General features: G+C 37.9%; 1 protein-coding gene across 19 annotated transcripts in view; it reads left to right on the top strand.

The window, feature by feature from the left end:
- Positions 1–15,621, top strand: part of CADPS2 (calcium dependent secretion activator 2) — a 536,067-nt gene that overhangs the window by 496,287 nt on the left and 24,159 nt on the right. For 18 of the 19 annotated variants that reach the window (XM_047694444.1, XM_047694449.1, XM_047694446.1 and 15 more), the window contains 3 exons: positions 344–427; positions 534–566; positions 12,098–12,205. In XM_047694444.1, the coding sequence (XP_047550400.1) occupies positions 344–427; positions 534–566; positions 12,098–12,205 (225 nt within the window). Of the gene's footprint in view, positions 1–343; positions 428–533; positions 567–12,097; positions 12,206–13,047; positions 13,858–15,621 lie in introns of those variants that run through there. The other variant, XM_047694443.1, reaches the window with a different exon arrangement.

The following is a 15,621-nucleotide window of genomic DNA, read 5'->3' as shown; positions in this document are numbered from 1 at the left end:
ACATCTCTACTGAAGTTGAAAGTTGTTTTAAGGAATAGTCTCAGGAATGTCAAGTTATTTATCAGTGGTTTAAATTATCTCACATGTTTGGTAACCAGGCTCCTATAACATGTTATTCTTTTATCTTAAAAAACAAACAAACAAAAACACTTTGTCTATTATTTCCAGCAATGGAAAAGGACCTTAGAGCCCACCTTCAAAATGAAAGAGTAAACATTACAAGTCAGCCCCTTGACTATCAGTTTATTCATTGTGGCTTTTTGTGCTGTGGGAGGAGTTGGTCCAGAAATTATGTGCCCTGTTATTAATTTTTTAATAGTCTACTCACTATAAACAATTACAGTTTGTTTCAGTGTTGGAAGGGGTGTTATCTAAGCTGTCAAGATATGATGAAGGCACTTTCTTTTCATCCATTCTGTCATTCACTGTAAGTATTTGCATGAGGTTCTCTTCTGTTGTCTTTTGACTGTTGTCAAAGTACTTATCTAACAGTTAAGAAAATAATTCTCATAATTATCTCTTTTCCACTTAAGGTGAAAGCAGCTGCAAAATATGTGGATGTTCCAGTAAGTATTTTTTTTATTTGCTTTTAAAAACTATGTGTGTGTGTGTGTGTGTGTGTGTATGTATAATTCTTTTTTAAATAATTATGGTTTACCAAAGGTTTATTTCAGATCTTTAAAGCAGTGAGTTCCATTCCCTCGGGGAGCAGTTTATTTTCCTTAAGCAAGTGCTAACCCTCATAAGAAGGCCTGACGTGATCATTTCAGTGTACTTTTTCCATTTTAGCTTGGGAACGCTTATGGAGGTAAAGTCATTATGAGAACATGACAGCTCAGTTGCAGAGGGTAGTTTTTTCTAATACTCTAGGACCGGGTAGTGACTGCCTTGTACCATTTATAGAAAAATGCTCACTCTCTCTTCCCTTTGTATGGAAGCAGTAGCAGGTTTCTAATAGGAGTTAAAGTGACAAAAAAAGATGAACCAGTTAAAAAACAACTTTTCTAAATACAGAAGTGTTATAAGTCAATATTCACTTGTCTTAGCATTTGGTGTTTTGCACAGTTCTTGGGAAATAATTTGTAACCTGTAAATCTGTTCAAAGATTAAGATACCATGAGCTACAATTAGAAAATTCACAGGATAGGGGCACCTGGGTGGCTCAGTGGGTTAAAGTCTCTGCCTTCAGCTCAGGTCATGATCCCGGAGTCCTGGGATAGAGCCAGGAAGCCTGTTCCTCCTCTCTCTCTGCCTGCCTCTCTGCCTACTTGTGATCTTTGCATATCAAATAAATAAACAAAATCTTAAAAAAAAAATTCACAGGATAAATGTAATCAACAAGTTAGTGCAGTCTTTTAAATTGGTAATCTTCACAAATTACTTTTGCCTTCTTCCTCTTATCACATTATGTGATCAAGTCCTAGTATGTTCTGTTTAAGCATATATCTTGGCATATGTATCACTTTTCAAAGAATTTGAGCACAAGGAAAATGAAACTTACAAATTAAAATTAAATGGGATATAAGTCATCTCATCTTTGCTTAAGATTGTGCTTGGGTAGCATCCTATCTCGACTGTCATTGTGAATGCCAGTGGTTTAAGGGCTGGCCAACTATGTATAGCAGTTCTAGAGTGCTAGAGTTTTAAAGTGCAGAACCACATTTTATACTATGAACTAAATAGTCCCCAGATTTATTGCTGCCATAATTATTGTAAATAGATTTTTTAATCTTTTTTCACCATGATAAATGTACTCATTAATCCCTATATCCTCACCCACCTCCCCTCTGGTAACCATCCATTTGTTCCCTATAGTTAAGAGTATAAATGGATATTTTAAATGAAAAGGCCATGGACTTTTCTGCCTTTGCATCGGGTTTGTTTGGAACAAGGCTTTTTTATTTCACAGATGATTCCCAAAGAAGTGTTGGTATACTCCTTGTCTTCTACCTCGAATCAGGAAATCAGCACTGGGTGATAAACAGAAATAATCCCAGGTGTAGGGTCTTGCAAAAATGACAGCAGAAAAGAGAGGGAGGGAAGATTAAGGAGAGTTTGTCTTTCCTGTCTTAGAAAGAGACAGATCATCATAGGAACACGTGAAATTCGTCGGAATTCCTAACATATTTTACAATACAGCTTTGTTTTTATTTTGAAATACAAGTAGAATGGGACACCATAAATATTTCTGTTCTTAGGGTTTTTGAAGTTTGGGGATTTTTTTTAAAAAGATTTTTTTTACATCTTTTTTAGAGAGGGAGCACAAAAGGGAGGGGCAGAGGGAGATGGGGAAAGAACCTCAAGCAGACCCCACACGGAGTGGAGGACCTGGACTCAGAGCTCAGTCTCATGAGCCCTGAGATCCTTACCTGAGCCAAATCCAAGAGTTGGATGTTTACCAACTGCACCACCCAGGCGCTCCCGGGCTTTTGAAGTTCTTAATTTGACCCTGTACTAGACCTGTTACACCTTATAGAGCTTCAGAGTTGAAAGATATAGAAAGTGGTTCATTCATTCTCCTTCTCAATGCAGAAAGTGCCTCTCTTGATATCCCTTACAAAGATTCATTCAGGCTTTTTTAATTTTCTCAGTGATTGCAGGTTTACCTCATTTTACGTATAAGGAGTTGAAATTCTGTACCTCTGTGAATTCTACCTTGGTTCTAATCCCTCTTCTGCATGACAGCCCTCCAAATATTTGATGATAATTAATCATGCCTCCTCTTCCCAAAGGATGTGGTGGCTATTGAAAGGAATATATTGTCTGAGGAATTCTTATTTTCTATATTAGACATCTTCAATTTCTTCACTGAACTCACTAATTTAGATATTTATTTAACACTAGTGCTAGGTCCCGAGCTTACATGATGAAACTAACTATACATTGCCCATAAGCCAATCAGTGTCCAGGATAAAAGAGAGACAGAAAGGAGATTTGGATTTTTAAAAAATCGAATTCTATTGCAAATGTGTGGAATAACGTCACTGAAAAAGATGGAGGAAAAAGTGCTGATTTGAGTGACTTTGGAAATGACTGGAGTTTATAATAATAAAGGAGAAAGAAACTGAACATAAGCTTGGTGGTCTAGTTGATAAAGCGTTTCCCCACAGGCTAACAACTCAGAAACCACTACACCTCTCCACTGGAAGTGAAGGATTAAGTACAGGGATGGTGCTTGGTGAAAGCCAAGTTTCTCCCTGTTGGAGTAAGAGGTTGGAGACAAGGAGGAGGATAGAACAGTCTGTGTGGTAATGGGTTAGAGTTGGAGACATTAGTGTGAACTTGTCTTGAACTTAACGTAGAGCTGTTTACATGTAGAAATAGTAATATATGCATATATTTCCTTGGCTTGTTAACTGAGAGAGCCCAGAAGCAACGATACCCCAGTAGCAGTCACCATACCTAGTGCCCAGCCCTTAGTATCTGATCTCGCATAAAGTGAACCAGGACTCTGGAGAAATGGCAGATACTAGGACTGGGTCAGGAAATACACAAGAAGAGCATCATATAGTGACAGAAAGTAAGGAAGTGTTTAAAAAAAAAACAAACCCACGACAATAGGGGATATATTAAGAGACACAGGAGGCCTCTGAAAGAGCTCCCAATGAGTTAGGATCATTTGAACAAGTAAGTAAATTAGGTAGTGTTAGATTATAACCCAAAGTATAAAATAAACATCCATTAGTTCACACTCACACAAGTAAATGTTGGATTGAGCAAACACATGATGAGAAAGATAAACCTCCCTTACAGAAGAGTTCCCAATAGTTAGTGTAGATACTTTACTTGCAAGGAGACAGCTTAACTCCCCACCACAAAGGCTGTGCATAGTGACTTCCTATAAGAAGGAGGGTGGGACCAGGGTAGGGACAAGGGGGAAGGTGATAGAGTTATCAGGGAGAAACCTGATGAATACTCCCTCAGGCAACTGATTGAGGTCAAAAGCAAGAGTGATAAATTATGTTCATAGTGTTTCCTCTTAATACTCTGTGGTTTCTTCCAAAAAACCTCTAACTCTGGCCTAATCATGATAAGTGTTGCTCCTTTTGTCCACAGTATTTCTTCCCTAGTTCCTCAACTTCTCATCATTTTCCAGCTGACATATTTGGTCTCCGCTGTCTCTTGCATGGAACAGGACAGACATTAAGAATTCACAGAATGAGGGGCGCCTGGGTGGCTCAGTGTGTTAAAGCCTCTGCCTTTGGCTCAGGTCGTGATCCCGGGGTCCTGGGATCGAGCCCCTCATCGGGCTCTCTGCTCAGCGGGGAGCCTGCTTCCTCCTCTCTCTCTCTCTGCCTGCCTCTCTGCCTACTTGTGCTCTCTGTCAAAAAAAAAAAAAAAAAAAAAAAAAAAACCAATTCACAGCATGATAAAATGTCACAGTTAGCAGGTCTCCTGCAGTTTCTGTAACATACCCATTCTGTGGATGACTAAATTATAGGTCATGTTAGTTATGGGGCATGTTTGGGGGTGAGGTATAGGTGTACAGTGCCTATTGAAAATTGTCTTAACATTAGCACACACAATGCATATGACCTCTGCACTAGACAGTGAGATGACACAGCTAAAGAGACCTGGAGGGCATGTCAAGGATGACTGTGACCAAGACCAAGGAGGAAGCAAAGGGGAAACACTCCACTGTTGTGCTTTCTAGTGCTGATCCCCAAGCCTGGTTGTCTGTCCTGAGAAATGGGGATGATTTTTCTCTTGTCTTCATTAATAGTTCTTTCAAATGTTGTCTCTTCTTTATGACACAGCCAAAGATGTCTAATCTGCCAAGTGTGGCTTGAATTCAGCTCTGTACTGTACAGACTTGCTGTGGAGTCCAAGATTTAGTTCACATCCCACCCTTTGCATCCTATTAGCTGTCTGACTCATGGGCTTCCATTTTCCCACCCGTGCACTGAAGATAATGGATAATCCCTGTGCTGTCTCCCTCACTAGGTTCTTAGGAGTTCCAACAGGCATATTAGGATAGAAGTTCATGGTAAAGGTAAAGCACTATTGAAATAAATGGGATTGTTACTGCTTCTACCTGGAATGATGCTTCCTGTTCTCATACGTTGTGCATTTATCATTCCTTGCTTCAGAACATGATTGTTTTCCAAAAGAAAAATCATTTGCCTTCAACAGAGTGAAAAAAATCAGATTGTTTTTCATTTATTTTTTTCACTTTGCATAGATTGGTGGTGACTTTTTTTTTTTTTCCAAGATTTATTTATTTCAGTGAGAGAGGGAGAGCGTGCTGGGGGGAGGAGGAGAGGATGAGGGAGAGAGAAACCCAAGCAGACTCGGTGCCTAGCGCACTCCATATGGAGGCTAGATCTCACCACAAGAGATCAGACACCAGCCAAAACCACAAGTTGAAGGTTTAACTGACTGTGCCACCCAAGTGCCCCATGTCAGTGGTGACCTTTAAAGGTCACCTAGACCACCAACTAGACCACCATGTCACGGGACACCAGGCTGGCCAACTTGGTAGAGCTTATGACTCTTGATCTTGGGGTCGTGAGCCTGAGCCCAACGTTGGGTATAGTGATTACTTTAAAAAAAGTATTAGTGCCTTTTGGTCATGGTTAACAGTTGAATAAAGATTTTTTAAATTAAAAATAAAGATATAGTTGGTCAGTTCAGTGACAATGGTATTTTCCTTCCTTCCTTTGCTTCAGATATTGTTTATTTCTTAGATAAGGCCACTTGAATACTCAGTGCTTTCTGTTAGAATGAGAGCCAGGCAGAACCCAGAGGATGGAGCCCCTGCCTACTGGGACATACTCCCCCAGAGGGAGAGATGCACACCAGGACCAGACTAAAGTCTCGCCATTATAGCAACAGAGGAGGTTGCCTGCTGCCCTTCCTAGATAAGCATTTTGCTTCTCCCATCTTTCTTCCTTTGTTTTTCCTTTCGTTTGTTCTGTTCTGGCTGGCTGGCTATTCTCATACAAGGGAAGTCCATGGACCAACCAACTGCCTCTGGACTTGACATTTGTACATCCTCAAGGCTCCTTTAAGCCAAAATCTGAAATGTTCCAAACTGGGACTGAGTAAATCAATCCAAGTCAATCTAAATTTTAAAAGCTAAATGAAATAATACCCACAGCATTTTAATTTCCGTCTTCAAGTCTTCAGTATAGTTTCCATGGTTGACCTCATAACAACTGTAGCCAGATGAGGGAGAGGTTAGTGAACACTGTTATAGACTGAGAATCAACTATCTTCATCATCATTACAATCATTACTCATGAAAATAAGAGTAGAAAGGCATCATGTGCTACACATATTAGCACTTTCCTGGCATGGTGGTGCTGTATCAGCACCTGTTCCTCCAAACTCTGAGATGTTAGTGATCCTCATTACCGATTAGAACTAGCAAGGTAAATACTATGAGCCCATAAATCTCAGTTCAAAGTCAACCTGCCTCTTTGCCTTGAGCATTTCAGGCTGCTATTTTAAACTATTATTCAGTATCCCTCTTAGTACTTAAAAGAACCTTCTCTTTGGAAGGATTTTTCCCCCAGTGATACAACAAAGTGTACATGCAAATGCTTGGATCTGTGAATAGTAAAATATATCACCACATAGCGTGAGGCATCCATGTAAATTTAGGACTAAAAACAATATCACATAAGGTATGAGTATTAGTATGAGTACGAGTATAACAGATTCTGATATGATCTACTCTTATAGCATTATGGTCAGAACGTGCTTTTTACTAATTATACTCCCAAGGGCAGACAGAACCTTATCCAGAGCAAGAAAGCTGGAGTAATGGAACTCTCTCCCTCAGAAATGTGTGACTGAAGGAAATGTGCATACTTAAAACATTTATGAAATGTTCTATATCTAAAAGAGGTTTTCAAATGGATGTGAGCACTGTTGTCTTTAATTCAGAATTTTCTGCTTTCCAATTTGGAGTCAAAATGTATAATAGAGTTAAGGGAATTTTGAATACTTCTGAATTTAACAAAGAGAAAGATGACTGTGGCCATTTCACTGCTTGGAAATAATAGGAGGGTTGTTTTTTTTAGAACAATGAGGGGTTTTTTTTTCTCATTTTTTTAAAAGAGTTAGATAAACTATTATTAGAAGCTTTTGAAAACTTTATATCTTTGTGACATTTTCATTGTTCACATTTCTCTTCCGCCCCAACTTATGAATTATTCCTCTTCCTGGGCTTCAGTAATATTTAAGATGGGATAAATCTAGTTCGAAGACTCTAGTTCTGTTTATTTCCTTTTGCTTTTTCTATGTGAATACAATATAATTATTCTACTTTGTACAAAATTGGTAAATATATATTTTTGCAACCTAATCATCACAGGTGTACTCAAACCTATTTTTTTAGGTTTTTGAGACTATGTAATTCACTTAACCTACTGCAAATGTTTTTGAGAAGCTTCACTTTAAGAACATTTTCACTCAAATAGAAAACTGTTGAAATTTCTGCATAAGTGCCCAAGTAATAAAGAATATATTACACAGTGAAAGAAAGATATGTATTGTTAAAAATACCTGGGATAAGGGGTGCCTCGGTGGCTCAGTGTGTTAAAGCTTCTGCCTTCAGCTCAGGTCATGATCCCAGGGTCCTGCGATCAAGCCCCACATCGGGCTCTCTGCCCAGCGGGGAGCCTGCTTCCCCCTCTCTCTCACTCTGCCTGCCTCTCTGCCTACTTGTGATCTCTGTCTGTCAAATAAACAAACAAAATATTTTTTAAAAAAAAGAATGTGGTCTTATGAAGTAAAAAATATTTAAAAAAAATAATAAAATTAAAAAATTAAAAAACCTGGGATAAGTTCTGTGTTTGTAGAATGATGCCCTACGTTCCCTGATGATCAGTTACAGACTGACTTCTGAACTTGCAGCGCTGGAGCTGAAATAGAAATTGCTATTACGGTTTCGAACTGAGGAGACCTGCCATTGTTTTAAATCTCCGAAGATTCTTATGCGCAGATTATCGTAAACCAGGATATCACAGTCCCACTCTTGATTGTTTCTTCGAGGCAAGCTTTTGTAGGTTATGAGAAGCGCACTTTCAAATTAAGTCAATTATACTGTAGCTTCTAGTTCATCCTTGAGACTGGAATAGTATAGTTAAGAAATCGTCTCCTTGTTAAATAGACACCATGACAGTGTTTGCATAGTGTCTTGTTAACCTCCCGTGGAAGGTTAAGCGGCTTCTTCTACATCTAAATCCGTTGCTGTGGAAAATGACTGCAGCATCGCACACACCTACCCGTGAATAGGGAGAGTGAAGACTTGCACCTGTGGGATTAGGTGTAGCCGCAGGAAGTAAGAGCGTTTGCAGCGTGTAATTAACAAGGAATTTTTTTTCTCTCTTTCTCAACAGCATTTTCATCTCACTAGGTTAACTGGTGATTAATGGTTGAAAAAAAATTGCTGGAGCCTGCACCCTTACCCAAACTTACTCACTCACTGGTCTGTTCTCTTACTTCGGCACCCAATGTCAGGGCCACTCCCCTGACTGTCCTTCTTTTCCTTCCTCTTTTATTGATTTCTTGATGCTCATGGGCGAAGTTTTTAGGTGTTTGTGTCCTTTTGCTATAACTTTGTTAGCCAAATTTTTTTTTAAATCAAATTAGAATTCGAGAATTCCTATTTTGGTTTAGAAATTACTATCCTAATAAACAAGATGGAGGAGTTAGTGCTTGGTGAGCCATGGGTCTCAGAGCTTTAAATGAGGGAATAAAAAAAAACACATGGACTCTAAGTGGCATTAAATCCATAGAGTGCATGCTACTTGGTTTTTAATTGTTCTTCCCTCCTATTCATTAAGAAAACTCTAATTACCATTTAGAAAAGATTTCTAAATATAGGTCTGCAGAATACAGTATTCTTGATAAAAACTCATCCAAATCAACAGTTCCTGAAGTTTACTAGATATCTGCTTGCTAAGGCTAGTGGACACCCACCTGCACCAGCACATGTAACAATTTGTTGTCTCTGCCAGGCAGTGACAGGCATCCCATTCACTGACACACCCAAAAAAAAAAAAAAACCAAAAACAAACCAAACCAAAACAAAAACCCCAAACCTTAAGAGAGTATGTTCAGTTTCTGCTTTTTAGCAGAACTTCATTTCCTAATAAGACACTATGGAATGATGGAATCAAATGCATAACATGTAATAATGGAATTAGATGCAGTGACTTCCAAAGTATGTAAATTTTACTGCCATAAAACAGAGTCTTTGCACAAAGGAGCACTGAACCAGCAATAATGTCTTCTATCCAAACACATTTGTACTATAAGTAGAAACTGTTTAAAAGGAAAATTACATCTTTTTCAGCAATTTATCAGAGATAATTACCCTTCATACACTAAAGGAAGGATAAAGAACTATAATTGGTAAATGTCACCAACTGTTGCAGTTACTTTTACTTGTGTATATTCTTTTAATGATTATAGTCTCATGCCACAGCTACATGAAAATATATTCACTAGGTGTGAAATTCCCATATGTCACAGTTTCAAGAATAGGTAAACAGCTCAAAGATAAAGAAAGAAATAATGCTAATGAGAAATGTAAGAATTCAAGGTTTTGTTTTCCAGGCAAGTGGATCTTAATTTGCCAAAAGGGGAGAAAACATAATTTAAAAAAAAAAAAAAAAGATAAGCACTTAATTTTGTTGAAATAAACTTTTAAATGAGCTTTACTTCACACCCTCAACCAGAGATTCTTATTTCCTTAGGAAGTGTAGAACTATCTCAACCTACAGATTTCAGTATCCTCTCCCTTGGGTCTGCCAAAGGGAACAGCATTTAATTTTCTTTTAGGCTTAAACCATAAAGTGTTTGTTAGTTTTAGATGTTAGAAGATAAACTCTTCCTGGATGGGGTTTCATTATGTCGAATGTTATCTTGAAAGGGATTAAAGAAATAGGACAAAAGACCTTAGAATCTATGGCAAGTGTTTAAAGTCACTATTCCCCAGTCCTCCAAGTGATAGCTTGGTTTCCAATGAGTCTGATGGGTCAAGTGATTGACCAGATTAAATTTGTAAGCCTACTCTTCTGGCGAAAGAAATAAAAATGGGTGTTGGCGGGGGAGAGAAAGAGTAGAACAAGCAAACCTATTGTTTGCATATTCTTTAACCCCCAGTTTCGCTAAGCTGTGCCCAACTGCTTTGGTATTATGTATATCATAGTAGTATGTTTCCAGGCACCTGATTGAACCTCCAATGCTGAGCTACCTTCCTGTACACGATCCCTTATGCATAGAAAAGTGTTCTCTTGTCCTTTTCATCCTGTGGCAGTATGTTTTCTGAATGTTCTCATTTTTTGGTGTTTTGACAAAGTTTGAGAAACATGGAGAGAAGTATTTATCTTATGGGTTAGCTGTCTTCAAGTATTAATAGTAGTAAACTTTGTGCAAATTACCCTGCCTCTTCATGGGAAAAACTGATCTAATAACACCCCCCCCCCTCCAAAAAAAGAAGAAACAACCTAGGTTTTTCTCTTGGTTAGCCTTGTCATTTTGTTTAAACTTTCAGACATTGCTTAAGAGAATTATGCATAAAAATAGTGAAGGAATGAATAGAAGTTGCCTCCATTAGGTTTGAAACATACTCCCTACATTGTATAGGGGTGTTCATCAAGGGAAGACCACTGAAGACATCTTACGAAGACATAAGTAGTTGTTTCAAATTATAGCTAATAACTGTTTGTTTTATTGGGTCATGTTTGAAAGGATCTTTGAATTTATGTGGTATATATTTCCCTTTAGGCCAAATATAAGAGCAGTAAGAGCTTCCTGTGACTCTCATTACCCAGAACTAACTTCGTTACCAAAAAAATCAAAGTAATTTTTATTAATGAGATGTGTACTTCCTATACTGTGCACTGCTAAAGAGATGGGCAGTTTTATCATGGTGTATAAAATACACTCCCCTCACCAAAAAAAGCAATAAGAACATTGTCCTTTTAAGGAGAAGCGCTACCACAACATTCAGAGGTATGCCTTGTTTTTCCTGCAGTGGTAATAGTGAAACGGCCCATATTATCTTTCACTTCATTTCTCTGCAAGATTTTAGCAAGATGAGTCTGTTGATGGAGGTTATCAGTACATTCTATGGATAGGAGATGATACAAGACTGACTCATTTGGGCATCAGTTCCACCATTTTGTTAATGCCATCTTCTAAGCAAATGAATGACTCAATACAGATTATGGATCAACCCCAAGTGGAGATCATTCAGATCATTTAATAACTAGTCTAGCTCTTTGAAACTGAAAAAAGAACTAAAGATAAGTCTGGAAGGAAAACCCTTTAGAAGCCATTCAGGTTTTTGTCCCTTCCTGGTACTGGCTTTGTAGACTCTGCTCTATGTCCCCTAACATTACAAGACACCAGATGCTGGATAACTTCGGAAGGTTATCTAATTCACACTTTAGACTCTTCCTAGGAAATCGCTTCATCAGTATTCTTACTGTATTTCTAAAATAAAACAGATCTTTGAGCTAGTATTGATAAATAGGAATGAGCAGAACCAATGGGTGATCCTCAAAATTTTGGTTTCCATTTCAGTTTGTAATCCATTAAATTGTTTTGCCCAAGATCTTCCTAATAATCTTTTATTCAAATGAATAAGAAAATTTAGCTTATATGCCTTGAACACCTACAGTAGTTGAGGAAGGCAATCCAAGGAAAACTAGCATTTTGGGTTTTAACATATATGTATAACCATTCAGAGATAATGACAATAAATTATATTGCCAATTAGGAAATCATTATTTCAAGTGGGGACTTTTTTTTTTTTTAAATACATTCAATTATACTTGGCATATTAACCTTTCAAGATAGCCCTTAAAGAAAGAAGATATCTGGTTAGTTTATAACCACATGTCTCTACTTCTTTTAGTAATGACCTCAAATTACAATCATCAATAATAAACTTTTATTTATTTAAATTATGGAATTTACCGAAGGTGCTCATTGTCGATTTTGGTATTGAGCATGTTTTACTAATGTAATTTTTGAAATGATATAGGGAATTATTTTCTAAGGTTGTGATTAAATAAATAATGCTTTCACAACTGAGACCTGATCTTTTATTCCCCATGCTTTTCCCCCACAACAGAAACCAGGAATGGATCTGGCAGACACATACATTATGTTTGTTCGGCAAAACCAGGATATTCTTCGAGAAAAGGTCAATGAGGAAATGTATATAGAAAAGCTGTTTGATGTAAGTAACTGTCCTTGCAAGGCTTCCCGGCATCGTAGAAATAGGTGCAGGAAAATTGCATTTTGATGGTGTGCTTGCAAAGCAGACTCCTTTTCTGATCCTTTTTCTTCTATATAGCTAATGTAGTTGATATTTTTATTTCTCTGACTGTTGACAGAAGCCTTAATTGGCTTCTTTTGTACATGAACACTGTCACTGTTAGAATAAGAGTCTCAAAAACCTTCGAAGGTTGATTTTAACAAGCAAGATGATAACCAGTTTATCACTGTGTACAGCATTCTTTCACTCGCCTTTGCCGCATTCCATAAACAGAATCATGTTATAACGGATTTGGCTCTTCCTATAAAAGTTTTTTGAGTTGATATGATGCTCTTTAGTTAAACAAAGACCTAAGCGGCAGTAAAGGCAAGTACCTGCCACTCTACTTTCTTGAAAATTGTTTATCTTTGTTTACAGCGCTGATGGCACGCTAACAACATAACCCTGTAGTTTTATTGGGACAGAAGTCTTCATTGACCCATGGCAACTCCCAGAAATGGGGGATTGTGGTTTTAGAGAACATGATCATTAAGTTTCATTTGTTGAGTCTGCAAAGGAAACTAAGAGAGCAACCCGTTTCAGTCACGATGTTGTCACTCATTTGTAATTATTTAACAGTCAAGTCAAAGGAAAATGGTGCATTGCCGGGATGTAATTTCACGTAACTCAGCACAGTGCCGGTTCTGAAATGGAATATTGGCTTTGAACTGTATTGATGTATGTGCGTCTCCCCTGCATTTTAGAAATGCTTTTCTGGCAGTTTCATTTAATTATGCAAGTTACCGCAAATGTTTTCATAACAGCAATTCACGGGCTTCGTGGTGACACTCAGCTGTGGCAGGTATGGAAGGTCTTGCTGCGTCATCCTCTCCGCCCTGGTCTGTGGTGTCAGTGTTCACTGTTTGTCAGGTTGGGTGGTCAAAAGGAGTCTTCCCTCTCAGATTTTGTGCTTCGAGCCTCTACCCGGGCTGTTTTACAATAAAAGTATCATCTGTTTTAATAAGCTAAGTGTTAATACGTGTGAAAAGAATGATTTCCTAAAAGCTTTTGATGCCCTGCAGGGGTAGAAAAATTATCATCTATCCAGCTGGCTCTTTTACAAAATACTGAAACCATATTAGCAACTTCTGCTTCCATTTGGTATTGCTCTGAATTTACAAGCATATGTTTTACTTCCAGATCCTCTTTTACTCTTTTTTGCTTATGTGGTAATTTTCAGAAATGCTGAACAGAATAGGAAAATTGGATTGATGTTATACCCTTTATGTTTATTCTTTGTATAGCTGAAGCATGTATTCTATGATGAGAAAAAGGTAAACTCATCTGGAAATAGGCCATTGTACGTAGGGGAGAGAGAGAGAGAGTGAATGTGTGTGTGTGTGTATGTGTGTGTCTTCTCTTAACATGTTCAATTTTTCATCTTGGTGACCTATTTACTACAAAGCTTGCCATCGATTCATAACAGGTCGAATTTCTTTCTCTATCAAGATATAACCTGCTTTGGGGCATCTGGGTGGCTCAGTAGGTTAAAGTCTCTGCCTTCAGCTCAGGTCATGATCCCAGGGTATAGGGATCAAGCCCTGCATCAGGCTCTCTGCTCAGCAGGGAGCCTGCACCTGCCTCTCTGCCTACTTGTGATCTTTGTCTGTCAAATAAATAAATAAAATCTTTAAAAAAAAAAAGATATAACCTACTTCAACTCCCTCCCATTCACCAAACTTTTTTCAAAGACTTTTTGTGTGGCCACAGGAACCAACAGAGCTAACTGAAGTGGACACAAGGAGGTCAACATTAAAATTATGTATAGTTTAGAGGAACCCAGCTGGCTTCGTTGGTAGAGCATAGAACTCTTGATATCAGGATTGTGAGTTCAAGGCCCACGTTGGGCATAGAGCTTACTTTAAAAAGAAAAACACAAAATTATGTCTAGTTTAATTGTCCTGGTTAGGTATACTTTTCTTTGATACTTAAACATCTGACATGGCTGTAAGTTAGCTATTGAAGGGAACGCTTGACAAGCAATACTGTTTTGGTTGTGAAGGTTCTGTCATTTTGCATATGCCCAGTAGGACACTGGACTTATTATTTGTGAAATAGTAATAATGTCCTTAAACATTCTAATATTTTTAAATTGCACATTTTTATTACTGTAATTAAAAATAAGAAGTAGACCCTACTTCTATTGATATGTCATCAAGAATAACATGTATGAGGGGGTACTAAGAGCCCCTAATTAGCCAAGACTGAATTTGCCTCAATTATAGTTAGTAAATGAGAGGTTATCAAGTATGTGTTGAAAGGTAAAGTAGAATGTGTATCTTAAGCAACAGATCATTACTGAGAGGCATTATATAATTATTGGAAATCCTCTTGGCTGGAGCTTAAAATAATATTGTTAGGTGTCAAGAAACAGTTGAAAATAATGACCCTATAAATACTGTTGGCAACCTTAGTCTATTAGAGGAAAAAGATTGATGAGAACGATTTTACTCAGGCATCATGACAAACTTTTGCTATTCCAATTAAAGTAAGACATAAATAGAAGGAAAGGAAGGAAGGAAACAGAGTCTTGTAACTTCAGATGCAAAGGAAAATGTGCACACACACACATATACCTGCACATGCCCCACAGCAAGTCAACACTTAGTGACTTAACCAACCCCAATAAGGGCATAGGGCATCCAGTTTCTGGGCATGGGATATGAAGGATGGGCTTGGGGCGGGGGTAGAAGGGATGGTGCGGCTGAGTGATGGTCACTGGGGAGGGTAAGTGCTATGGTGAGTGCTGTGAATTGTGTAAGACTGATGATTCACAGACCTGGACCCCTGAAACAAATAATACAGTATATGTTAATTTAAAAAAATTTTTTTAATTCAAAATTTTTCAAAAGGATAGGCCTTTAACTAAAATAAGATTTGCTTAGTTTTGGAAATACCACAAATTGCAACATTTTTATATAAAACAGTTATTCTGAAGACACATATCCATCCTGCCTCCAATACCAACACTTTAACCCTTGTGTGTTTTACTAAATAATCTTTTGTCTGCATGGTGCTCTACTCATTTGGAAAAAAAAAAAAAAAACTATTGAAAATTCTGGCAAACTTACCTGGAGAATAGTAATTAGTTGTGGTGTTTCTGACCTCAAAAGCTTTTTGATCCAGTAAGCATCTTAATTGTTCCTGATATTTGTAGTGAAATACTTTAGGGTTTTATTTAAATAACTATACCAGTGACTAAGGCCACATAATGACCATTACCCTAGATTTGTGTCCATCCCATTTGGGATTCACCGACAAAGGAGAATGTAGCTCCTACAGCTGTCCATATACAACCCATAATGCCATAAGCCATGACCCAGGTCCTGAGCATCTCA

This window comes from Lutra lutra, chromosome 11, assembly GCF_902655055.1.
Source record: "Lutra lutra chromosome 11, mLutLut1.2, whole genome shotgun sequence".
Lineage (NCBI taxonomy): Eukaryota > Metazoa > Chordata > Mammalia > Carnivora > Mustelidae > Lutra > Lutra lutra.
The sequence above is the reverse complement of the archived record's forward strand: the minus strand, read 5'-3'. Positions and strand labels throughout refer to the sequence as shown.